The 21634-nt window shown below is 37.6% G+C and overlaps 2 protein-coding genes across 10 annotated transcripts in view; one reads left to right on the top strand and one right to left on the bottom strand.

Moving 5' to 3' along the window:
- CSNKA2IP (casein kinase 2 subunit alpha' interacting protein) overlaps nt 1–21634 on the bottom strand; it is a 131969-nt gene that overhangs the window by 92513 nt on the left and 17822 nt on the right. For 8 of the 9 annotated variants that reach the window (XR_007125973.1, XM_047722390.1, XM_047722356.1 and 5 more), the window contains one exon: nt 21194–21323. The exons of the other annotated variant lie outside the window; for it this stretch is intronic. The gene's annotated coding sequence lies outside the window, so the exon portion shown is untranslated. The remainder of the gene's footprint in view (nt 1–21193; nt 21324–21634) is intronic. 9 annotated transcript variants of the gene reach the window in all.
- LOC125095877 (glycerol kinase-like) lies at nt 2071–4024 on the top strand. The gene is made up of 2 exons (XM_047722422.1): nt 2071–3758; nt 3846–4024. Exons 1-2 carry the CDS (start codon nt 2177–2179, stop codon nt 3854–3856), a joined length of 1593 nt encoding a protein of 530 aa, XP_047578378.1. The 5' UTR covers nt 2071–2176; the 3' UTR covers nt 3857–4024.

The raw sequence follows: 21634 nt of genomic DNA, 5'->3' as shown, positions 1-21634 counted from the left end.
GGGGATCAAGAAAACATCAAAAGAGCTCAGTCTTGGAGAGGATGAAGAAATTTCTCACTGGGGAAAAAAAGATAGATGAAGATGGGTGAAAATGTACAGTAAGTCAAACTGAAATTAGTCATTTTAGGTAACTAAGATCAAAAGTCCTCATATTCACTCACATTTTCGTTCAAATTCAAAACATGTTTGCTGAGCACCTATGATGTGCCAGATAGACACTGTTCTAGAAGCTGCTGATACAGAAATGAATAACACAGGTGGTATACTAAAGAGTTAATACATTCTAAAGTGAGAAGAAATATAATGTAAAATATAAGAAGGTTGAAGTCAGATCCTGGAGAACACAAATATTTAGAATGAGGAAAAACAAGAAAAAAGAGGGAATAAAATGCTAATTAATAATAAAAATTTTTAAAATAATGAAATGCTTTTAGTGCAAATTAAATCAGATAATAAGATAGAATGAAAGAGTAGCTTTGGGGGGAAGGGAAGCAGGGAGGCCTCTCTGAGTTTGGAATAACGTGAACTGAATTTTGAATGTGATCAAATCTACTGTAGGGAGACCAGTGGAAGGAATGCTCCAGAAAGAGAAAAATAGCAATTATAGAGATCCAAAATGGGAATGATTTTAGCCTAGAGAGAGAGGAAAAGCAAAGGGTGGCCACTGCATAGTCAAAGTGAAGGAAAAAAAAATTACGGTGTCTTAAGTGAATATGGCTGTCAGAAGTAAGTTTTGAATGTGAAATAGAATTTAGGAAGAGACATAAAGAAACAAAGACTATTGAAGAGTCACACTATTTGCTGTCTTCTCCCGCTCATATGAGCTTCTAAAAGACTAGTAGACCTTAGCAATCTGTTCACCTCCATCTACATTCATTGCTTAGATGATCTCAACCAGTTCATTAGCAAAATTTTCTAAATGCTGATGATTCCTAAATTCATGTCTTCATCCACAATCTCTCCACTAAACACAAGACCATTCCATCAATTATTCCCTTGGAAATCTCAAGAAGCATCTTGAACAAAACACATACAAACTAAAATTCTTTGTTACCCCCTCACCCTCAAATATACTTTTTTCAAATCTCTTGTATTGTAGTTAATAGCTCTCTCGTGGATTTTATTGCTTGGGACAAAGATTAAGGAGGCATAGTGATTGTTCTCCCATATCCCACATCTGTCAAAACTCAGTAAGTTCTGCCTTTTCTTAAATATATCCCCACTTAAACCACTCTTTCCAAGTCCACTGCCACAATTCAAATTTGATTCATCATCAATTTAATGCATACTTTATAAACAAACTCCTACCAGTCTCCCTGTTTCAACTCTTGCTTCTTTATAGTCCATTTTCCACCAAGTAGCCTATAAGGTAATGATTTCTTAAAAGAATCTGTAAAAATCGGTAGTATGTATTTCTTAAATACTTGCTAGAATTTGCCAGAGAAGCCATAAGGGCCCAGAATTCCTTAATGGAAATATTCTAAATTACAAATTTCAATGATCTATATTCACTGATATGAAGTCATTCCAATTCTTTAATTCATCTTGAAATTTTTTGGAATTTTTATTTTTCAAGAATTCTGTCCACTTCATTAAATTTGTGAAATTGGCATTAAGTTATTGATAATCATCTCATTTTTTATTCTCGATATCAGTAATCTATTTTCTAATTTTTGTTCAATTAGCTGAGTTAGTATCAAATTTTTTCTCTTTCAAAAATCCACTTTTGCATTCATTAAGCTTCTCTGTTTCATTCCTCTTTTTTTCTATTTAATTACAGTAACTTCCATTCTTATGCTTACTAGTTCCTTCTTTTGACTTACATTAGAGTTCATTTCCTCCTGTTTTCTGAGTCTCTTACTTAAGGTGGCAACTTAAATAATTAACTCTCATCCTGTCTTCTTTTGTAAGAAAACATTTACTGTTACATTTCCCCTCAAGCACCATGTTAGCAGCCACCCACAAATTTTGATATGCTGTGTCTTAAATTTTATTCATTTCAAGATATTTTCTCATTTCCTTTTCCTTTTTAACCCATAAGTTATTTAAAAGTATATTATTTAGGTTCTGCCGTGCACGCCGCCTCGCCTTAACGGCTCGCTGTCTGCCCCTCCCCCGCCCGCTGCCGTCACCGGGGAAACGGGCCCCGATAGCCAGCTGACCGGAAGCTGGTTTCATGGCAGCCGCGAAGAAAGCAGTTTTGGGGCCACTGGTGGGGGCAGTGGACCAGGGCACCAGCTCAACGCGCTTTTTGGTTTTCAATTCAAAAACAGCCGAACTACTTAGTCATCATCAAGTGGAAATAAAACAAGAGTTTCCAAGAGAAGGATGGGTGGAACAAGATCCTAAGGAAATTCTGCAGTCTGTCTATGAGTGTATAGAGAAAACATGTGAGAAACTTGGACAGCTCAATATTGATATTTCCAACATAAAAGCTATTGGTGTCAGTAACCAGAGGGAAACCACTGTAGTCTGGGACAAGTTAACCGGAGAGCCTCTCTACAATGCTGTGGTGTGGCTTGACCTAAGAACCCAGTCTACCGTTGAGAATCTTAGTAAAAGAATTCCAGGAAATAATAACTTTGTCAAGTCCAAGACAGGCCTTCCACTTAGCACTTACTTCAGTGCAGTGAAACTTCGGTGGCTCCTTGACAATGTGAGAAAAGTTCAAAGGGCTGTTGAAGAAGATAGAGCTCTTTTTGGGACCATTGATTCATGGCTTATTTGGAGTTTGACAGGAGGGGCCAATGGAGGTGTCCACTGTACGGATGTAACAAATGCAAGTAGGACAATGCTTTTCAACATTCACTCTCTGGAATGGGATAAAGAGCTCTGCGAATTTTTTGAAATTCCGATGAAGATTCTTCCAAATGTCCGGAGTTCTTCTGAGATCTATGGCCTAATGAAAATCTCTCATAGCCTGAAAGCTGGGGCCTTGGAAGGTGTGCCAATATCTGGGTGTTTGGGGGACCAGTCTGCTGCATTGGTGGGACAAATGTGCTTCCAGGATGGTCAAGCCAAAAATACGTATGGAACAGGCTGTTTCTTACTATGTAATACAGGCCGCAAGTGTGTGTTTTCTGAGCATGGCCTTCTGACCACAGTGGCTTATAAGTTTGGCAGAGACAAACCAGTATATTATGCCTTGGAAGGTTCTGTAGCTATAGCTGGTGCTGTTATTCGCTGGCTAAGAGACAATCTTGGAATTATAAAGACCTCAGAGGAAATCGAAAAACTTGCTAAAGTAGTAGGTACCTCTTACGGCTGCTACTTCGTCCCCGCGTTTTCGGGGTTGTATGCACCTTACTGGGAGCCCAGTGCAAGAGGGATCATCTGTGGGCTTACTCAGTTCACCAATAAATGCCATATTGCTTTTGCTGCATTAGAAGCTGTTTGTTTCCAAACCCGGGAGATTTTGGATGCCATGAACCGCGACTGTGGAATTCCACTCAGTCATTTGCAGGTAGACGGAGGAATGACCAACAACAAAATTCTTATGCAGCTTCAGGCAGACATTCTGTATATCCCAGTAGTGAAGCCTTCAATGCCAGAAACAACTGCCCTGGGAGCGGCCATGGCGGCGGGGGCCGCGGAAGGAGTTGGCGTTTGGAGTCTCGAACCAGAGGATCTGTCAGCGGTCACAATGGAGCGGTTTGAACCACAGATCAAGGCTGAAGAAAGTGAAATTCGTTACTCTACATGGAAGAAAGCTGTGATGAAGTCAGTGGGCTGGGTTACAACTCAGTCTTCAGAAAGTGGTGACCCTAGTATCTTCTGTAGTCTACCCTTGGGCTTTTTTATAGTGAGTAGCATGGTAATGTTAATCGGAGCAAGGTACACCTCAGGTATCCCATAAATGATACCAACTCACGGATTCCAAAGATGCGAGTTCTTTGCCTAATGAGAGAATCCAGCGATTGTCTCTTAATGTGATGACTCTATTCATAGACTCTGATTTTATTTATAAGCCACTTCCTGCGTGACCCTCCAAGTAGACCTGTGTCTTGAAATAAAGAAAATGCAGCAGAAAGAATGCTATAGAAACATTTGGTGTGTTCTTTAACATCAAGAGTTAAGATTGGACCAGCCACCTTGAGGGCTGACCCCTCCTTTGCCATCGTGTCCTGTCCTATTCCCTATGAGATCTAGGAAGAATTCAGGTCCTTCATTTCATTGGAATCTTTCATCAAACACACTCAAACGCTGATGATGGTCTAGGATTTGGTTCTCTGCACTACACACACTTGACTAAGGGGTGATTACTAACCAGCTAAAAATGAGTGGCTTTTTGTTCTTTTTTTTTTTTTTTTAATTTTATTTTTTATAAACATATATTTTTATCCCCAGGGGTACAGGTCTGCGAATCGCCAGGTTGACACACTTCACAGCACTCACCATAGCACATACCCTCCCCAATATCCATAGCCCCACCCCCCCTCTCCCAACCCCCCTCCCCCCATCAACCCTCAGTTTGTTTTGTGAGATTAAGAGTCACTTATGGTTTGTCTCCCTCCCAATCCCATCTTGTTTCATTTACTCTTCTCCTACCCCCTCAACCCCCCATGTTGCATCTCCTCTCCCCCATATCAGGGAGATCATATGATAGTTGTCTTTCTCCGATTGACTTATTTCACTAAGCATGATACCCTCTAGTTCCATCCACGTCATCCCAAATGGCAAGATTTCATTTCTTTTGATGACTGCATAGTATTCCATTGTGTATATATACCACTTCTTCTTTATCCATTCGTCTGTAGATGGAAATCTAGGTTCTTTCCATAGTTTGGCTATTGTAGACATTGCTGCTATAAACATTCGGGTGCACGTGCCCCTTCGGATCACTACGTTTGTATCTTTAGGGTAAATACCCAGCAGTGCAATTGCAGGGTCATAGGGTAGTTCTATTTTCAACATTTTGAGGAACCTCCATGCTGTTTTCCAGAGTGGTTGCACCAGCTTGCATTCCCACCAACAGTGTAGGAGGGTTCCCCTTTCTCCGCATCCTTGCCAGCATCTGTCATTTCCTGACTTGTTCATTTTAGCCATTCTGACTGGTGTGAGGTGAAATCTCATGGTGGTTTTGATTTGTATTTCCCTGATGCCGAGTGATATGGAGCACTTTTTCATGTGTCTGTTGGCCATCTGGATGTCTTCTTTGCAGAAATGTCTGTTCATGTCCTCTGCCCATTTCTTGATTGGATTATTTGTTCTTTGGGTGTTGAGCTTGCTAAGTTCTTTATAGATTTTGGACACTAGCCCTTTATCTGATATGTCATTTGCAAATATCTTCTCCCATTCTGTCAGTTGTCTTTTGGTTTTGTTCACTGTTTCCTTTGCTGTGCAAAAGCTTTTGATCTTGATAAAATCCCAATAGTTCATTTTTGCCCTTGCTTCCCTTGCCTTTGGTGATGTTCCTAGGAAGATGTTGCTGCGGCTGAGGTCGAAGAGGTTGCTGCCTGTGTTCTCCTCGAGGATTTTGATGGATTCCTTTCTCACATTGAGATCCTTCATCCATTTTGAGTCTATTTTCGTGTGTGGTGTAAGGAAATGATCCAATTTCATTTTTCTGCATGTGGCTGTCCAATTTTCCCAACACCATTTATTGAAGAGGCTGTCTTTGTTCCATTGGACATTCTTTCCTGCTTTGTCGAAGATGAGTTGATCATAGAGTTGAGGGTCTATTTCTGGGCTCTCTATTCTGTTCCATTGATCTATGTGTCTGTTTTTGTGCCAGTACCATGCTGTCTTGATGATGACAGCTTTGTAATAGAGCTTGAAGTCCGGAATTGTGATGCCACCGACTTTGGCTTTCTTTTTCAATATTCCTTTGGCTATTCGAGGTCTTTTCTGGTTCCATATAAATTTTAGGATTCTTTGTTCCATTTCTTTGAAAAAAATGGATGGTACTTTGATAGGAATTGCATTAAATGTGTAGATTGCTTTAGGTAGCATAGACATTTTCACAATATTTATTCTTCCAATCCAGGAGCATGGAACTTTTTTCCATTTCTTTGTGTCTTCCTCAATTTCTTTCATGAGTACTTTATAGTTTTCTGAGTATAGATTCTTAGCCTCCTTGGTTAGGTTTATTCCTAGGTATCTTATAGTTTTGGGTGCAATTGTAAATGGGATGGACTCCTTAATTTCTCTTTCTTCTGTCTTGCTGTTGGTGTAGAGAAATGCAACTGATTTCTGTGCATTGATTTTATATCCTGACACTTTACTGAATTCCTGTACAAGTTCTAGCAGTTTTGGAGTGGAGTCTTTTGGGTTTTCCACATATAGTATCATATCATCTGCAAAGAGTGATAGTTTGACTTCTTCTTTGCCGATTTGGATGCCTTTAATTTCCTTTTGTTGTCTGATTGCTGAGGCTAGGACTTCTAGTACTATGTTGAATAGCAGTGGTGATAACGGACATCCCTGCCGTGTTCCTGACCTTAGCGGAAAAGCTTTCAGTTTTTCTCCATTGAGAATGATATTTGCGGTGGGTTTTTCATAGATGGCTTTGATAATATTGAGGTATGTGCCGTCTATCCCTACACTTTGAAGAGTTTTGATCAGGAAGGGATGCTGTACTTTGTCAAATGCTTTTTCAGCATCTATGGAGAGTATCATATGATTCTTGTTCTTTCTTTTAATAATGTGTTGTATCACATTGATTGATTTGCGGATGTTGAACCAACCTTGCAGCCCTGGAATAAATCCCACTTGGTCGTGGTGTGATGTACTGTTGAATCCTATTGGCTAGTATTTTGGCGAGAATTTTTGCATCTGTGTTCATCAAGGAAATTGGTCTGTAGTTCTCTTTTTTGATGGGATCCTTGTCTGGTTTTGGGATCAAGGTGATGCTGGCCTCATAAAATGAGTTTGGAAGTTTTCCTTCTATTTCTATTTTTTGGAACATTTTCAGGAGAATAGGAATTAGTTCTTCTTTAAATGTTTGGTAGAATTCCCCCAGGAAGCCGTCTGGCCCTGGGCTTTTGTTTGTTTGGAGATTTTTGATGACTGTTTCAATCTCGTTACTGGTTATGGGTCTGTTCAGGCTTTCTATTTCTTCCTGGTTCAGTTGTGATAGTTTATATGTCTCTAGGAATGCATCCATTTCTTCCAGATTGTCAAATTTGTTGGCGTAGAGTTGCTCATAGTATGTTCTTATAATTGTCTGTATTTCTTTGGTGTTCGTTGTGATCTCTCCTCTTTCATTCATGATTTTATTTATTTGGGTCCTTTCTCTTTTCTTTTTGATAAGTCTGGCCAGGGGTTTATCAATCTTATTAATTCTTTCAAAGAACCAGCTCCTAGTTTCGTTGATTTGTTCTATTGTTTTTTGGTTTCTATTTCATAAATTTCTGCTCTGATCTTTATGATTTCTCTTCTCCTGCTGGGTTTAGGGTTTCTTTCTTGTTCTTTCTCCAGCTCCTCTAGGTGTAGGGTTAGGTTGTGTACCTGAGACCTTTCTTGTTTCTTAAGAAAGGTTTGTACCACTATATATTTTCCTCTCAGGACTGCCTTTGTTGTGTCCACAGATTCTGAACCATTGTGTTTTCATTATCATTTGTTCCCATGAATTTTTTCAATTCTTCTTTAATTTCCTGGTTGACCCATTCATTCTTTAGAAGGATGCTGTTTAGTCTCCATGTATTTGGGTTCTTTCCAAATTTCCTCTTGTGACTGAGTTCTAGCTTCAGAGCATTGTGGTCTGAAAATATGCAGGGAATGATCCCAATCTTTTGATACCGGTTGAGACCTGATTTAGGACCAAGAATGTGATCTATTCTGGAGAATGTTCCATGTGCACTAGAGAAGAATGTATATTCTGTTGCTTTGGGATGAAAAGTTCTGAATATATCTGTGATGTCCATCTGGTCCAGTGTGTCATTTAAGGCCTTGATTTCCTTGTTGATCTTTTGTTTGGATGATCTGTCCATTTCAGTGAGGGGAGTGTTAAAATCCCCTACTATTATTGTATTCTTGTCGATGTGTTTCTTTGATTTTGTTATTAATTGGTTTATATAGTTGGCTTCTCCCATGTTAGGGGCATAGATATTTAAAATTGTTAGATCTTCTTGTTGGACAGTTCCTTTGAGTATGATATAGTGTCCTTACTCATCTCTTATTATAGTCTTTGGCTTAAAATCTAATTGATCTGATATAAGGATTGCCACTCCTGCTTTCTTCTGATGTCCATTAGCATGGTAAATTCTTTTCCACCCCCTCACTTTAAACCTGGAGGTGTCTTCGGGTTTAAGATGAGTTTCTTGTAGGCAACATATAGATGGGTTTTGTTTTTTTATCCATTCTGATACCCTGTGTCTTTTGATTGGGGCATTTAGCCCATTAACATTCAGGGTAAGTATTGAGAGATATGAATTTATGCCATTGTATTGCCTGTAAGGTGACTGTTATTGTATATTGTCTCTGTTTCTTTCTGATCTACTTCTTTTAGGGTCTCTCTTTTCTTAGAGGACCCCTTTCAATATTTCCTGTAGAGCTGGTTTGGTATTTGCAAATTCTTTCAGTTTTTGTTTGTCCTGGAAGCTTTTAATCTCTCCTTCTGTTTTCAATGATAGCCTAGCTGGATATAGTATTCTTGGCTGCATGTTTTTCTCATTTAGTACTCTGAATATATCATGCCAGCTCTTCCTGGCCTGCCAGGTCTCTGTGGATAAGTCTGCTGCCAATCTAATATTTTTACCATTGTACGTTACAGACTTCTTTTCCCTGGCTGCTTTCAGGATCTTCTCTTTGTCACTAAGACTTGTCAATTTTACTATTAGGTGACGGGGTGTGGACCTATTATTATTGATTTTGAGGGGGGTTCTCTGAACCTCCTGAATTTTGATGCTTGTTCCCTTTGCCATATTGGGGAAATTCTCTCCAATAATTCTCTCCAATATACCTTCTGCTCCCCTCTCTGTTTCCTCTTCTTCTGGAATCCCAATTATTCTAATGTTGTTTCGTCTTATGGTGTCACTTTTCTCTCGAATTCTCCCCTCGTGGTCCAGTAGCTGTTTGTCCCTCTTTTGCTCAGCTTCTTTATTCTCTGTCATTTGGTCTTCTATATCGTTAATTCTTTCTTCTGCCTCATTTATCCTAGCAGTGAGAGCCTCCATTTTTTATTGCACCTCATTAATAGCTTTTTTTATTTCAACTTGGTTAGATTTTAGTTCTTTTATTTCTCCAGAAAGGGCTTTTATATCTCCAGAAAGGGTTGCTTTAATATCTTCCATGCCTTTTTCAAGCCCGGCTAGAACCTTGAGAATCATCATTCTAAACTCTATATCTGACATATTACCAATGTCTGTATTGATTAGGTCCCTAGCCTTTGGTACTGCTTCTTGTTCTTTTTTTTGTTGTGAATTTTTCCGCCTTGTCATTTTGTCCAGATAAGAGTATATGAAGGAGCAAGTAAAATACTAAAAGGGTGGCAACAACCCCAGGAAAATATGCTTTAGCCAAATCAGAAGAGACCCCAAATCGTGAGGGGGGAGAAAGGGGATAAAAAGGGGTTCAGAAAGAAAAAAAAAAAAGAAACTATTAAAAAAAGAAAGCCTATAAAAAATATAAAAAGGAAAAAATATATATATAAACTATTTAAAAAACGTTAAAAAAGAAAACGATAAAAGTTAAAAAAATTTAGAAGAAGAGAAAAAAAATTGAAAAAGAAAAAAAAATTAAATTAACTGCAAGGCTAAAGAATCATGGGGAGAAAACCATGAGTTCCATGCTTTGCTTTCTTCTCCTCTGGAATTCCGCCGCTCTCCTTGGTATTGAAACTGCACTCCTTGGTAGGTGAACTTGGTCCTGGCTGGGTTTCTCGTTGATCTTCTGGGGGAGGGGCCTGTTGTAGTGATTCTCAAGCGTCTTTGCCCCAGGCGGAGTTGCACCGCCCTTACCCGGGGCCAGGCTGAGTAATCCGCTCGGGTTTTCTGGGTTTGCTTTCAGGAGCTTTTGTTCCCTGAGCGCTTTCTGTAGAGTTCTGGAAGACAGGAATGAAGATGGCGGCCTCCCGGTCTCCAGCCCGGAGGAGCCGAGAGCCCGGGGCCCCACTCCTCAGTGCGCCCTCAGAGAACAGCGCCCAATTACTCCCGTCACCCTGGTCTCCGGCTGCGCTCCAAGCTGACCGAGCCTGCGACCAGTTCAAGGTAACCCCGAGTTTAGAGCTTACTCCTCGGTTCTGTCTCTGTAGCCGACTTCCCTGTTCTAATACCAGTAAGCTCTGCGACACTCAGACACCCCCGATACTTCTGTGACCCTGTGGGACCTGAGGCCGTGCTGACCCCGCCTGGGCTTCACCCCAGTTAAGCCTCTGGAGCGATGTCCCTCAGCGGAACAGGCTTTTTTTTTTTTTTTTTAAGATTTTGCTTATTTATTTGACAGAGAGAGACACAGTGAGAGAGGGGAACACAGGCGGGGGAGTGGGAGAGGGAGAAGCAGGGTTCCTGTTTAGTAGGGAGCCTGATGTGGGGCTTGATCCCAGGACCCAGGGATCATGACCTGAGCTGAAGGCAGACGCTTAACGACTGAGCCCCCCAGTGCCCCCGGAACAGGCTTTTAAATGTCCTGATTTTGTGCTCTGTTGCTCAGCCGGGAGCCGGGAGCTGGCCCCTCCCCCCACGGTCTATCTTCCAGTCGCTTTGGATCACTTCTCTGCCAGTCCTACCTTTCAGATAGTGGTTGATTTTCTGTTTCTAGAATTGCTGTTGTTCTTCTCTTCAATCTCCCGTTGAATTTGTAGGTGTCTGCAATCTTTAGATAAGCTATTTAGCTGATCTCCCGCTACCTGAAGTAGTCTCAGCCAGCTACTTCTCCGCCATCTTGACTCCTCCTATCCTTTTTGTTCTTTTAACAGTCCCTAAAAGTCCTCTAAACCAGCTAAAAATGAGTGGCTTTTTGTTCTTTTAACAGTCCCTAAAAGTCCTCTTTTCTGCATATTAAGGAGGCCACAACATCTTCCCCAAATGGTTAAATGGACACCTCTATGGAATTCTTAAAATGCAAATTGAGTACTCTCATAGCTTAGACATTTTCCAGAAAAGTATTTGCCAAAACTGAAATTCTTCAGATACTTTACGTGGTCTCACTCATTCACTGAATTGCTGTCTGGATCTTCTAGGGAAGGACACTTTTTCCTTTCTTTTTTCATCTCTCCTTTTTATATTTTTCACTTTGTATGTATAACATACATGCCTATATATATTTTATATAGTGAGGGCAGCCCATTTATAAATCAAGAGTACATTTTACATGATCTCACTAATACACTGAATATATGTCTGGATCTTACAGGGAAGAACACTTTTTCTTTTCAGCTCTCCTTTTTATATTTCTTACTTGTATGTCTAACATACATGCCTACATATTTTTTATATACAGAGGGTAGCCCATTTATAAATTCAGAGCACATTGTATTCAGTAGGTTATAATGGGGCTGGTCTTAAGTGGACCACTGTGTGTATAAATATTTTGGAGAAATCACTGTATACATTTTTGGGCTACAGTTATGCATATTTACATGGAGAAACTTTTTCTTAAGAGAGCCAGTATTGGCGCCTGGGTGGTTCAGTGGGTTAAGCCGCTGCCTTCGGCTCAGGTCATGATCTCAGGGTCCTGGGATCGAGTCCCACATCGGGCTCTCTGCTCAGCAAGAAGCCTGCTTCCCTCTCTCTCTGTCTCTGCCTGCCTCTCCGTCTGCTTGTGATCTCTCTCTGTCAAATAAATAAATAAATAAAAATCTTTAAAAAAAAAAAGAGAGAGAGCCAGTATTTAAAGTTTAAGTATATGCTCTTAGTCAATAAAAGAAAATGTACTTTATCATGACTTCAGCTATATTTCTTATATCTTACCTTTTTATTTGTTTTAGCTGGATATATGTCTTTAAAAAAAAAAAGGAAAAAGACAAAACTGTGGAATACTATGGTAAATACTGTTTCCAAACAAGCAGTAGTCCATATAAAGTTATCTTCCTTTGACATAATTTTAGAAATATTTGGGATTGTTTAGAGGGGATAGCAAAAAAGGTTAAACACTGAAGTAGAAGAAAACCTTAGGAATAAAGCCAAGAATCTCTTTGTATCCAAATATGTTATTAGTTGCTTGTAAGCAAGTATAATTTCTATTTGGGATCACAGAGACTTATCTCCATTACTGTCCTAATACAACTGAAGAAAGGTTTGCAATTAGAAATGGCTTCCAGTGAAACCAAGAATTCCTCAAAATAGTATTACATGTTATAAAAACCTACCTAATCCAGCATCTTAATGTCAATTTTTTAAAATCCTAAAATTAATTTCTGTTTGCTACAAATAAAATACTATCTCCTAATATTTTCTTCAACCAGTGCTGAAAATGTGGAAATATTTATATATAAGTATAGAAGGTCTTGTTTTGTTTGGCGTTAATGGTGGCTTGCATTTGCAGTTCTGATTATGTTGTTTCTAAATTATTCAATCTACTTGGGTTTTATTGCTGCAGCTGCCACTTGAGTGACAAAAATATTGTAGAAAGGTACTGTGAAATTATTACTTTGTGATGAGGGTACTTTTAAACATAATTATGTTTCTACAAAATCAGTTAATTATAAATAATTGTTAAATCACTGTTCAGATAATTTTAAGATTCCATTAATTTTCTATAAATTGAAATATTTATAAATGTTTGAAAAATATATATATTATTTAATTTCCAACTATATGGGGATTTTCCACATATCTTTAATACTGATTTCTAATTTAGTTATATCATAGTCAGAGAATGTACTTTTAATGACATTTAAAGGTTCTTTTAGAAGTATTGATACAGTGTTTTATTGCCCAGGATATGATCTACATTGCTAAATACTTCATAAAATTTTGAAAAGAAATATTCTTCTTTATATTTTATAATATTTTATAAATATCAATTAGGTCGAATTAGCTAAAGGTATTGTTTAATTCTTATGTATCTTTACGGGATTCCTATCAAGTTAGTATATCAATCACTGAGTGATAATATAATCTCCAACTGTAATTGTTAATTTACCTATTTTTCCTTGCAGTTAAGATTTTCTTTAAGTTTTGGAATTCTGTTATTCGATGCATTCACATTTATAACTGTTATATCTTCCCACTGTATTGACCCTTTATCATCATGAAATCTCTACCTTTGTCTCTAGTAATAATCCTTGTATTAAGTCTACTAAATCATATTAATATAGCTACTTTAGCTTTCATGTTTATCTTTGCATGTTACACTTTTTTCTATTATTTTATTTTCAAAACATACTTATATAAAAATATGAGGGTTGCTTTTTTATTTGGTATAGTAATCTTTATTGACTGAAGTCCACTTACATTGAATGTAATTATCAGTGTGACTGGATATCTTTCTGATATTTTGCTATTCTTCTTTTGTTTGCCTCACTTCCTCTGTTCATCTTTCCCACTTCCTCTTTCTTTTCTTAATTTAAATTTTCTTTTACTTCTTTAGCTATAATTCTTCACATTTTTAAATGGTCATTTTAGGAATTAAAACATTAAACTTTAAATTATTTCAATCTACTTAAATATTGACATTCTTTGATGATATATGGGAAACTTGCAACAGTGTAGTTTTTATTTAGCACCCTCCATCCTTTGGTTATCACTGTTATGCATAATACATCATCTATGTTACAAGCCAAATAATATAGTGTTAAAAATTTCCTTTACATAGTCACAGGTATTTTAGAAAAATTAGGAAATAAAACTATAAATAAATATTTTCTTACTTAAAGTTATTTACAATTTATAGTCTCCCTTATTCCTTTTGTATAGCTGATTACCTTTCAACTTGAAGGTCTTCCTTTAATGGTATAGGTCTTCCTTTAGTGGTGTGACAAATTCTCTCAATTTGTCTATTGGAAAATCTCCTTCACTTTTGACGGACAACTTGACTGAAAATAGAAATCTTGGCTGACTTTTTGGTGGTGGTGGTTGTTCTTTCAGCACTTTGAATATTTCATTCTAATGTCTCCTTGTGTCCACTATTTCTAATTAGAAGTCAACTTATAATTGTATCATAACTATAAGTGATGAGTCATTTCCTCTCTTGTGATCTTCAAGATTTTCTCTTTTATCTTTGATTTCTAACATCTTAAACATGAGGGGTGTAGGTACAGCTTTTCTTTATTTTCCAAATGAGGGTCATTGAGTCTCTTTTATCTGTAAGTTAATACTTGTAATCAAATTTCAGAAGCATTCTGTTTATTTCTGGAAATACATTTTGTGTCCCTTTCTCTTTCTTTTTGACTCTTGACTCCAATTACACATATGTTGGACCCCATGATACGCTCCAGTGTTCTCTAAAGAAGCTCTGTTCATTTTCCTTTGATCTATTTTTATTTCTGCCCTTTGGAATGTAAAGTTTCCAGTAAACTATATTAAGTTAACTGAGTCTTTCTTATGCTATTTTCAGTCTGTTTTTGAGCTCACCTAGGCACTTTTTATTTTCAGTTATTATAATTTTTAGCTTTAGAATTTCCATTGGCTTATTTTTTATTTCCCATCTGTCTGTTAAAAAAATCAGTAATTCAATGTACAATAAACTTTTTCCAACCTTTGAATATATTTTTAATTCATTGAACATAACAGCTACTTTGACATTTGTGCTAATTTAATATCTTGACCCACTTGCAATCAGTTGGTATTGATGTATTTTTTTTCCTGCAAATGAGTTACATTTTCCAATTTATTTCCACAGCTAGTAATTTTTTGTTCCAAACTTGTCATGATAGATAATATGTTAGTTAGCTCAGTAGCTCAGGCTGTCGTAACAAAATACCTTAATCGGCTGGCTTAGAAAACAGAAATTTACTTTCCAGGTTTCATAGTTCTGGAGGCTAGAAATCCAAGCTCAAGGTTCAGTTGATGAGTATTCTCTTCCTGGCTTGCAGCAGCCATCTTCTCACTATGTCACCATATGGCCTTTCCTAGTGTGTATGTGGCAGGGTGGGGGGAAATAAAGTTTTCTAGTCTCTCTTATAAGAACACCAAGCCTTTTGGATCAGTTCCCCACCCTTACGACCTCATCTAACCTCAACTACTTCCTCAGAGACCCTATTTCCAAATACAGCTAAAGTAGGGGTTAGGCCTTACATATGAATTTGGGGGAGATACATTCTGTCTGTAAGAGAGTATGTTGTAGTGAATCTAAGATCTCTTTTCTTCTTAGGATTATTGGGTTTTGGTTCTAGTAAGTCATTAACTTGCCTAGATCCAAACTAAAATTTGTCTTCCCCGTGGTCTGGAGAAGATAACTCTGGCCAAGTTTTCTTGGCTTCCAGATGCTGCTTTTAAGTCTAGCCTCCATGTTGGTCTCCTCTGTCCCTATTAGTTTAGATGTCTGCCAAGAAATTTAGCTGAGTCGATGCTTAGATTTGGGGGTTCACTCTTTTGGTGGTTTCTTGCCTCCAGGCCCTCCTAGTAAATTTCCAGTCACTTTTCCATCCCAGAATTCTGTCTTCTGACAGGTCAATCTAATAAGATTTCTATTCTCTGCCATCCAAGCTCTCTGTGGACTAGGAAATGCACTCAATAAAAGGCATAACTACAATATTTCCCCAGAAGCAATTCTTTCATTCAAAAGCAAACCCATCTTTATTTTCTCCCTGCTCTTTCACCAGCCTTCCTGGGGTCATATTTTATTGATCATCCAGGAATTTGCAAAAATATTATACTCACACTTTTGGATTTCAGACTGTGCTGCTCTTGCTTCTAGAATTTTCCCTGAAGTTGAGTCATTTAAGCTGAGGCTTTCTAAAAAAGCCACAACACACAACATTGTACTTTCTACCCAATATAGCAGCAGTCTTTCAGTAGTAAACTCTTGTCAAGTTTCTACCTGCCTTTGGTCATTTTCCAGTATCTTCAAATTTCTGTTTTGATTATTTTCCAGTTACTATAATTGTTTTCTGTGGGAAGAATTGCCTGAACTTGTCACACCACCCTATTATCAATGATCAATCTAACATATATCAGATCATATCTCACACAAACACACACACACACAACCAGTCTAAAAATCCAGAAATTGCTCTTCAACTGGAGTAGAATGAAAACTCAGTATCGAACTCTGCATAATCCACCCTCTCCCTAAAGGCCTGGAATGTTTCTTCACCAAGAGATCAAGAGTCCTCACAGTCTCTGCTGGGCTTATCACCTTGTGTGGGAATATATTTCCCTATTTCTGCTTAAGCATGTGCATCATACAGCACCTGACAACCCCACTGTTGTATCTGCCTTTTGCAGGCTACAGCACAAGACAGGCATATGTAGGTAAGTACCTCTCTATCAGCTGCCAAAAGGGACCAATGAGGACCAATGCCACCAGAGAAACTGTCTTACACTGTGTCTCCACTATAGCCAGTCCAGTGCTTGAATGCATTGTGTTTCTGATGATTCCATACCAAGATGCAGGCACAGAAATGTTTGAACTTCTACTCCTGATAAAATAGGCAACAGGTGTTACATGGTTGACAAGATCAAACAATCCTAAAACTACCTGATCTTTATACTTCTACCTGTAAGAGGCAAAACGTCTCCTAATCATTTTTAACTACTGGAATTTTTTTTTCTCTCTCTTGTGAAAGAAAGCATATTGGTCTTCCTTCCACTCCACAAAAATGCCAAACGTGTTCCTGTATTCATGCTATTTTAATCATTATTCTTTTTTAGGCCCCTTCCCCAGATTTTAATTTAATTGCATCCTTTTAATCATTCAGATCTGAATTCAAGTACAAACTTTTCAGACAGTCTTTCCCCAACAGCCTACCTAAAGTAGCCACTCAATCACTACGTAGCTAAAGTCCCTATTTTAATTTCTCTTTTAAAATATCAAATTAGGGGCACCTGGGTGGCTCAGTGGGTTAAAGCCTCTGCCTTCGGCCCAGGTCATGATCCCAGGGTCCTGGGATCGAGCCCCACATTGGGCTCTCTGCTCAGCAGGGAGCCTGCTTCCCTTCCTCTCTCTTTGCCTACTTGTGATCTCTGTCTGTCAAATAAATAAATAAAATATTTAAAAAAATAAATAAAAAAAATAAAATATCAAATTATTTGATATCATACTGTTATATTTTTCTTTTTATTATCAATTTTTCCCAGAAAGTATATCAATCTAGGAAAGGAAACATTATCTTGTTCACTACTATATTTTCAGTGCCTAGAAGAGGATTTGGCAGCTAATAGACCCTCAACAAATGGTTATTGACTGAAAAATAGCAGAAATGAGTCAATTTAGCTGGAAACCGCTAACAATGAAACTCATTCATTAGAACAGAAACCTTTCAAATTTAGATTATAAAACTGGTATACTCATAAAAGAAAAATGTCAGTAATATCAGCTCAAGTCCATATGGTTTATCTCGTAATTTTTTGCTCCCCATAATTCCTTGGAGATTTGTATTCTCCAAAATATTTGTGTGTGAATTTTCACAATATAACAGTTTCTTCCACTTGAAAAATAGGTTTAAAGGTCATTTTTCCATCGTTCAAATTCCTGGAAACCAATCTGTTTACTTGGGAGAAGAACCAAATACTATAATCTTACTATTAGTCAAAAGACTTGCATTTTTTATTAAATGCTATCCAAGTGAGGTTTTTTTTTTCAACCAGCCTTTGCAAATTTGCATTAGTTCATATGCCCAGAGAACAAAACAAATAATTTAGATAACACCAAAATCCTTCATTACTTTAATATTCAACAGCATCAGAAGAACTATTCTGGTGTGTTGGAAAGGAAAGTATGCATTTTGTTGGTATGAAGGGTTTGCATTGACCATTTCAAACTCGGGAATCTGTTTTCCAGAGCGCTGTCTGCAACAAAGTTAAAGTGCAGTTTTGAAAACACAGATTACTAACTGATAGGAAAATGTTAAGTATAAAATATGGGGTTCCCTTAAAACTTCTTGTTTTTAATCTCTAAAATCTTTGGAATTCTTTTTTTATCTTAATTATAAACACTACAGGGTAACAATGCATGAAATATAAAACTCAGCATGTGCTAAGCCACTGTGCTTAATTAAATACTATCTTCCATGTAGCCTTTCCTGACTCCCTGGCTGTATCCTTACTTGACGCTTTCTCTACCTCGACCTTAAACATCTAGTGCCCCATGACTGATTAAGACTCACTCTAAGTTCAACTTTCACAAATGAAGCCTCAGTGTACTCAGCAACTATTTGACTCTTACTTCACTTTGGTTTCCCTTTCTATTCCCTCCTGTGAATTAGAAAGCTTCTCTTGAGAATAGTAAGAGATCAGGCTGAAACACAAGCCATTTTTTTTTTGTTTTTTCTAAAAGAACACTTAAACTTACAATATTAATTATATTTAAGAAATATTCCTTTGTCCCCTGCATTGGCTCCAATTATGCATTTCACCCTTAACTTGGCCCTTCTTTCTCTCCCTTCAATTTAACTACTACCTATTTCCTTTTTTAATCCTAAAAAATAGTGATAACTTTAACACTCTATTTAAATTATCCTATACCTACCCATTCTCTAATAAAATATAAACATGATGGGGACACAGAATTATTGCTTGAGGAAATAAAATACTTTGTTTTCAACTTTAAGACTCATTTACAAACCAAACTTTAAGACTTGTTGACATGAAAACTTCAAATCTCTCAGAAAAACAAATTTATCTTTCCTAATTTGCCTTATAGGTTGGTTTTATGCCTTCCCTGCCCCATTTGGTTTTTGGTCAACTCACTCTAGAACATGATGACAACATGATACCCATATACATCTGTGGCTTAACCATTACACAAACTGACGACACTGAATGCCAACACTGCCTTGTCACTGATATGCTCTGAAACATTTTAATCATAGAACTGGCCACAAATGGAAACCCATGACCTGGCACAGGTCTGTGGGTCTGTGCGACCTCAAAGTGCTAGAGCTTAAAATCCACTGAGGACCAAATTTCTGCAGAGCAGGAAACCCATGCTAAACAAAATCAGGGAAAGAGAGTATTGCCAAAATGCAGTTACTGTTGGGCTAATTTTCATATTATAATCTCATCAAGTATAGTATAGAATCCAGAATGGTCTCCTTTCTTAGGCTGAAGTGGGCACCATCTTTTCCTTCTCTTCAAGGAGAATTTACATAAAAAAATAAGCCTGGTAAAAGAGTTTTTTTTTTTAAATATTAACAACAATAATGTTATAGTAAAATAATACTAAGGGACACCTGGGTGGCTCAGTAGGTTAAGCATTTGCCTTCAGCTCAGGTCATGATCTCAGGGTCCAGGGATGGAGCCGTGCATAGGGCTCTCTGCTCGGCAGGGAGCCTGCTTCCCGCTCTCTCTCTCTGCCTGCCTCTCTGCCTACTTGTGCTCTCTCTCTGTGTCAAATAAATAAATAAAATCTTAAAAAAAATAAAATAAAATAATACTAGGAGTTAAGATGACATTGAAGAGCTAATACTCCATGAGATTACCTGACAAATATTAAATAACCAGCCAAGAAACTTAGGCATTCTACAAGCTTTGGTCCTTCAATATGTACTTATTCTGGTGAATTCCCCTATCTGAAGCAGGAAAATTCAGATGACCCTAACTCCTAGTATATGCTGAAATTCCTCTCTGGCACTGATGAAGTACCTGAACAAGGGAGCCAAAAAGGCCATAGAGATTAAGTGCCAAACAATGACATTAAAACCTTTCCTTGACTGAGGCTCAGATAACTTCAGGAGTTATAACAAGTAGTGGACACCAGTAAAGCAAGTATACCTATTTATTAGATTGTTTGCTGGCAGGTTGAAGACCTGAGATTCTTACCCTGACTGATTAAATAAGGTGTCTGATGTTAAAATTCCTCAACTTCTTGAATTTTCCTAAAGGTTTAGAGAAAGCCAGTCAGTATGACAAAATAGGAATATAAAATTTCATTAGTCTTACTTTCTACCTCAAATTCAGCCAGTATCATGGATGATTTTAATATCCATGAACATGCATTACCCTGCCTAAACATTCTTAAATTACCTTAATTCTAATTACATTAACTTCAACCCTATTCCAGCCACCCACCTTAGATCCAACATCACCCAGAGCAGCTCTGTCTCTGACATCTTTAACATTAATATCCTGCTTTCTGACCACAACCCTCAATCCTTCCAGCTCTCTTGTGTATTTTAATTCATTTCCATTTTAACCTCATTGGCAATATACTCAGTGGTTAAGTGTGTGGGCTCTTAAATCAGTCTACTTGGATTCTACTTGGATCCACATCCTGGATCAGTTGCTTCCTAGCTCTGTACACTTAGGCCTCAATCTCCTCATCTAAAGAAAATGGAATTATGTTTAATCTAGCAGATACTCATGCCCACCTAATATAGTTTTTATGAAGATAAAATGAGATAATCTGGAACATTTAGCATAATGCAGGTGAGGAACATAGTAGGTGATAAATAAATATTAGTTCTTTTTTACACATTTATTCCTAAGTTTATTTTTCACTTATTTTTTTTCATATCTGGCCTAAAAATCTGTACTTCATTATTTATTTTCTCCAAATAAGATAAGCTAGTTGGCAAATTTAGCCAACTAGCTGCTCCACACCAAGACTGCTAAAAACTGATGGGAAAATATGTAACTGGGTTTTAGGTATGGAAACTATAAGACCTCCAAAAGCAACTGTGTTATTGCTACATGTCAACAAACAGTAACATCTCTGAATGTTTAACAGCACATTTTATAAATCACATTCTTCAAATACCCCATATTACCTATTTTCTATAAAATTTTAGGAAAAATACTTCCTTCCCTTTTGAAACTTTGTTATTACATCAATTATCCCTCTTTTTCCCATCTACTTTAATTCTTTTTCCCATATACACCATTATATTTGCTGAGTCCAGGGCAATGGTACAACTGGAGGCCCACATACAATATTTTTAAATATTTCAAAGCTACAAATCAAAATAACAGAGCCTTCTAATTCTACCCAAGGTGGAAGAGCAGCAACTAGATTTACTATCCCACCTAAAACCATCTTTCCTCTTAACAACTATAACAACAAACAGACAAAATATGTAAAACAATTTTTAAATACATAAAACAGTTTTTTAAGACTTTGGACTTAAATGGACTTAAATTTGGACAACAAATGACAGTGATCATTATGAGATGGAGAACAAATGAAGTGAGCTCTACAGTTTTTTTTAACTTACTGTTTGGGAGAGTTCTGAGGTGATGATATGGAGAGGGAGAAGCCAGGAGACCCAGTGGACCCCTTGAATTGAGATGACAGCAAGAATAAGACAGGAAGAATAAGGCTGCTGCAGTTCACTGGACAGAGTCCTAGAGAGGAGAGAACTTCATAGAGACAGAACCCTAGATGTCTGTAGAGGGTGCCCTTAAGTATTCAGCAGAGAAATTATCAGGGCATACACATGAGGAAATTACCCAAAACTAGGGAGAAAAAAAATCAGGAACAATGCTGGGATAACACAGAGTCAGAAAGAGGCCTTTTCACATCATTCAGTCTAAGAAATCTCATCACTTCCAGGTAATGAGGTGGACCACCCAGAAAGGTCTTGCCTCAATGGTGAAGAAAAAATTAACCTCAACTTAACTGCAGCAAACAAGTATAAAAAGGAAAACCAGAGAGT

Source organism: Lutra lutra, chromosome 1 (genome assembly GCF_902655055.1).
Source record: "Lutra lutra chromosome 1, mLutLut1.2, whole genome shotgun sequence".
Lineage (NCBI taxonomy): Eukaryota > Metazoa > Chordata > Mammalia > Carnivora > Mustelidae > Lutra > Lutra lutra.
The sequence above is the reverse complement of the archived record's forward strand: the minus strand, read 5'-3'. Positions and strand labels throughout refer to the sequence as shown.

What these genes read in the sequence shown, in the direction of transcription:
- LOC125095877 (XM_047722422.1), top strand. Translation starts at nt 2,177, where the DNA reads ATGGCAGCCGCGAAGAAAGCAGTTTTGGGGCCACTGGTGGGGGCAGTG.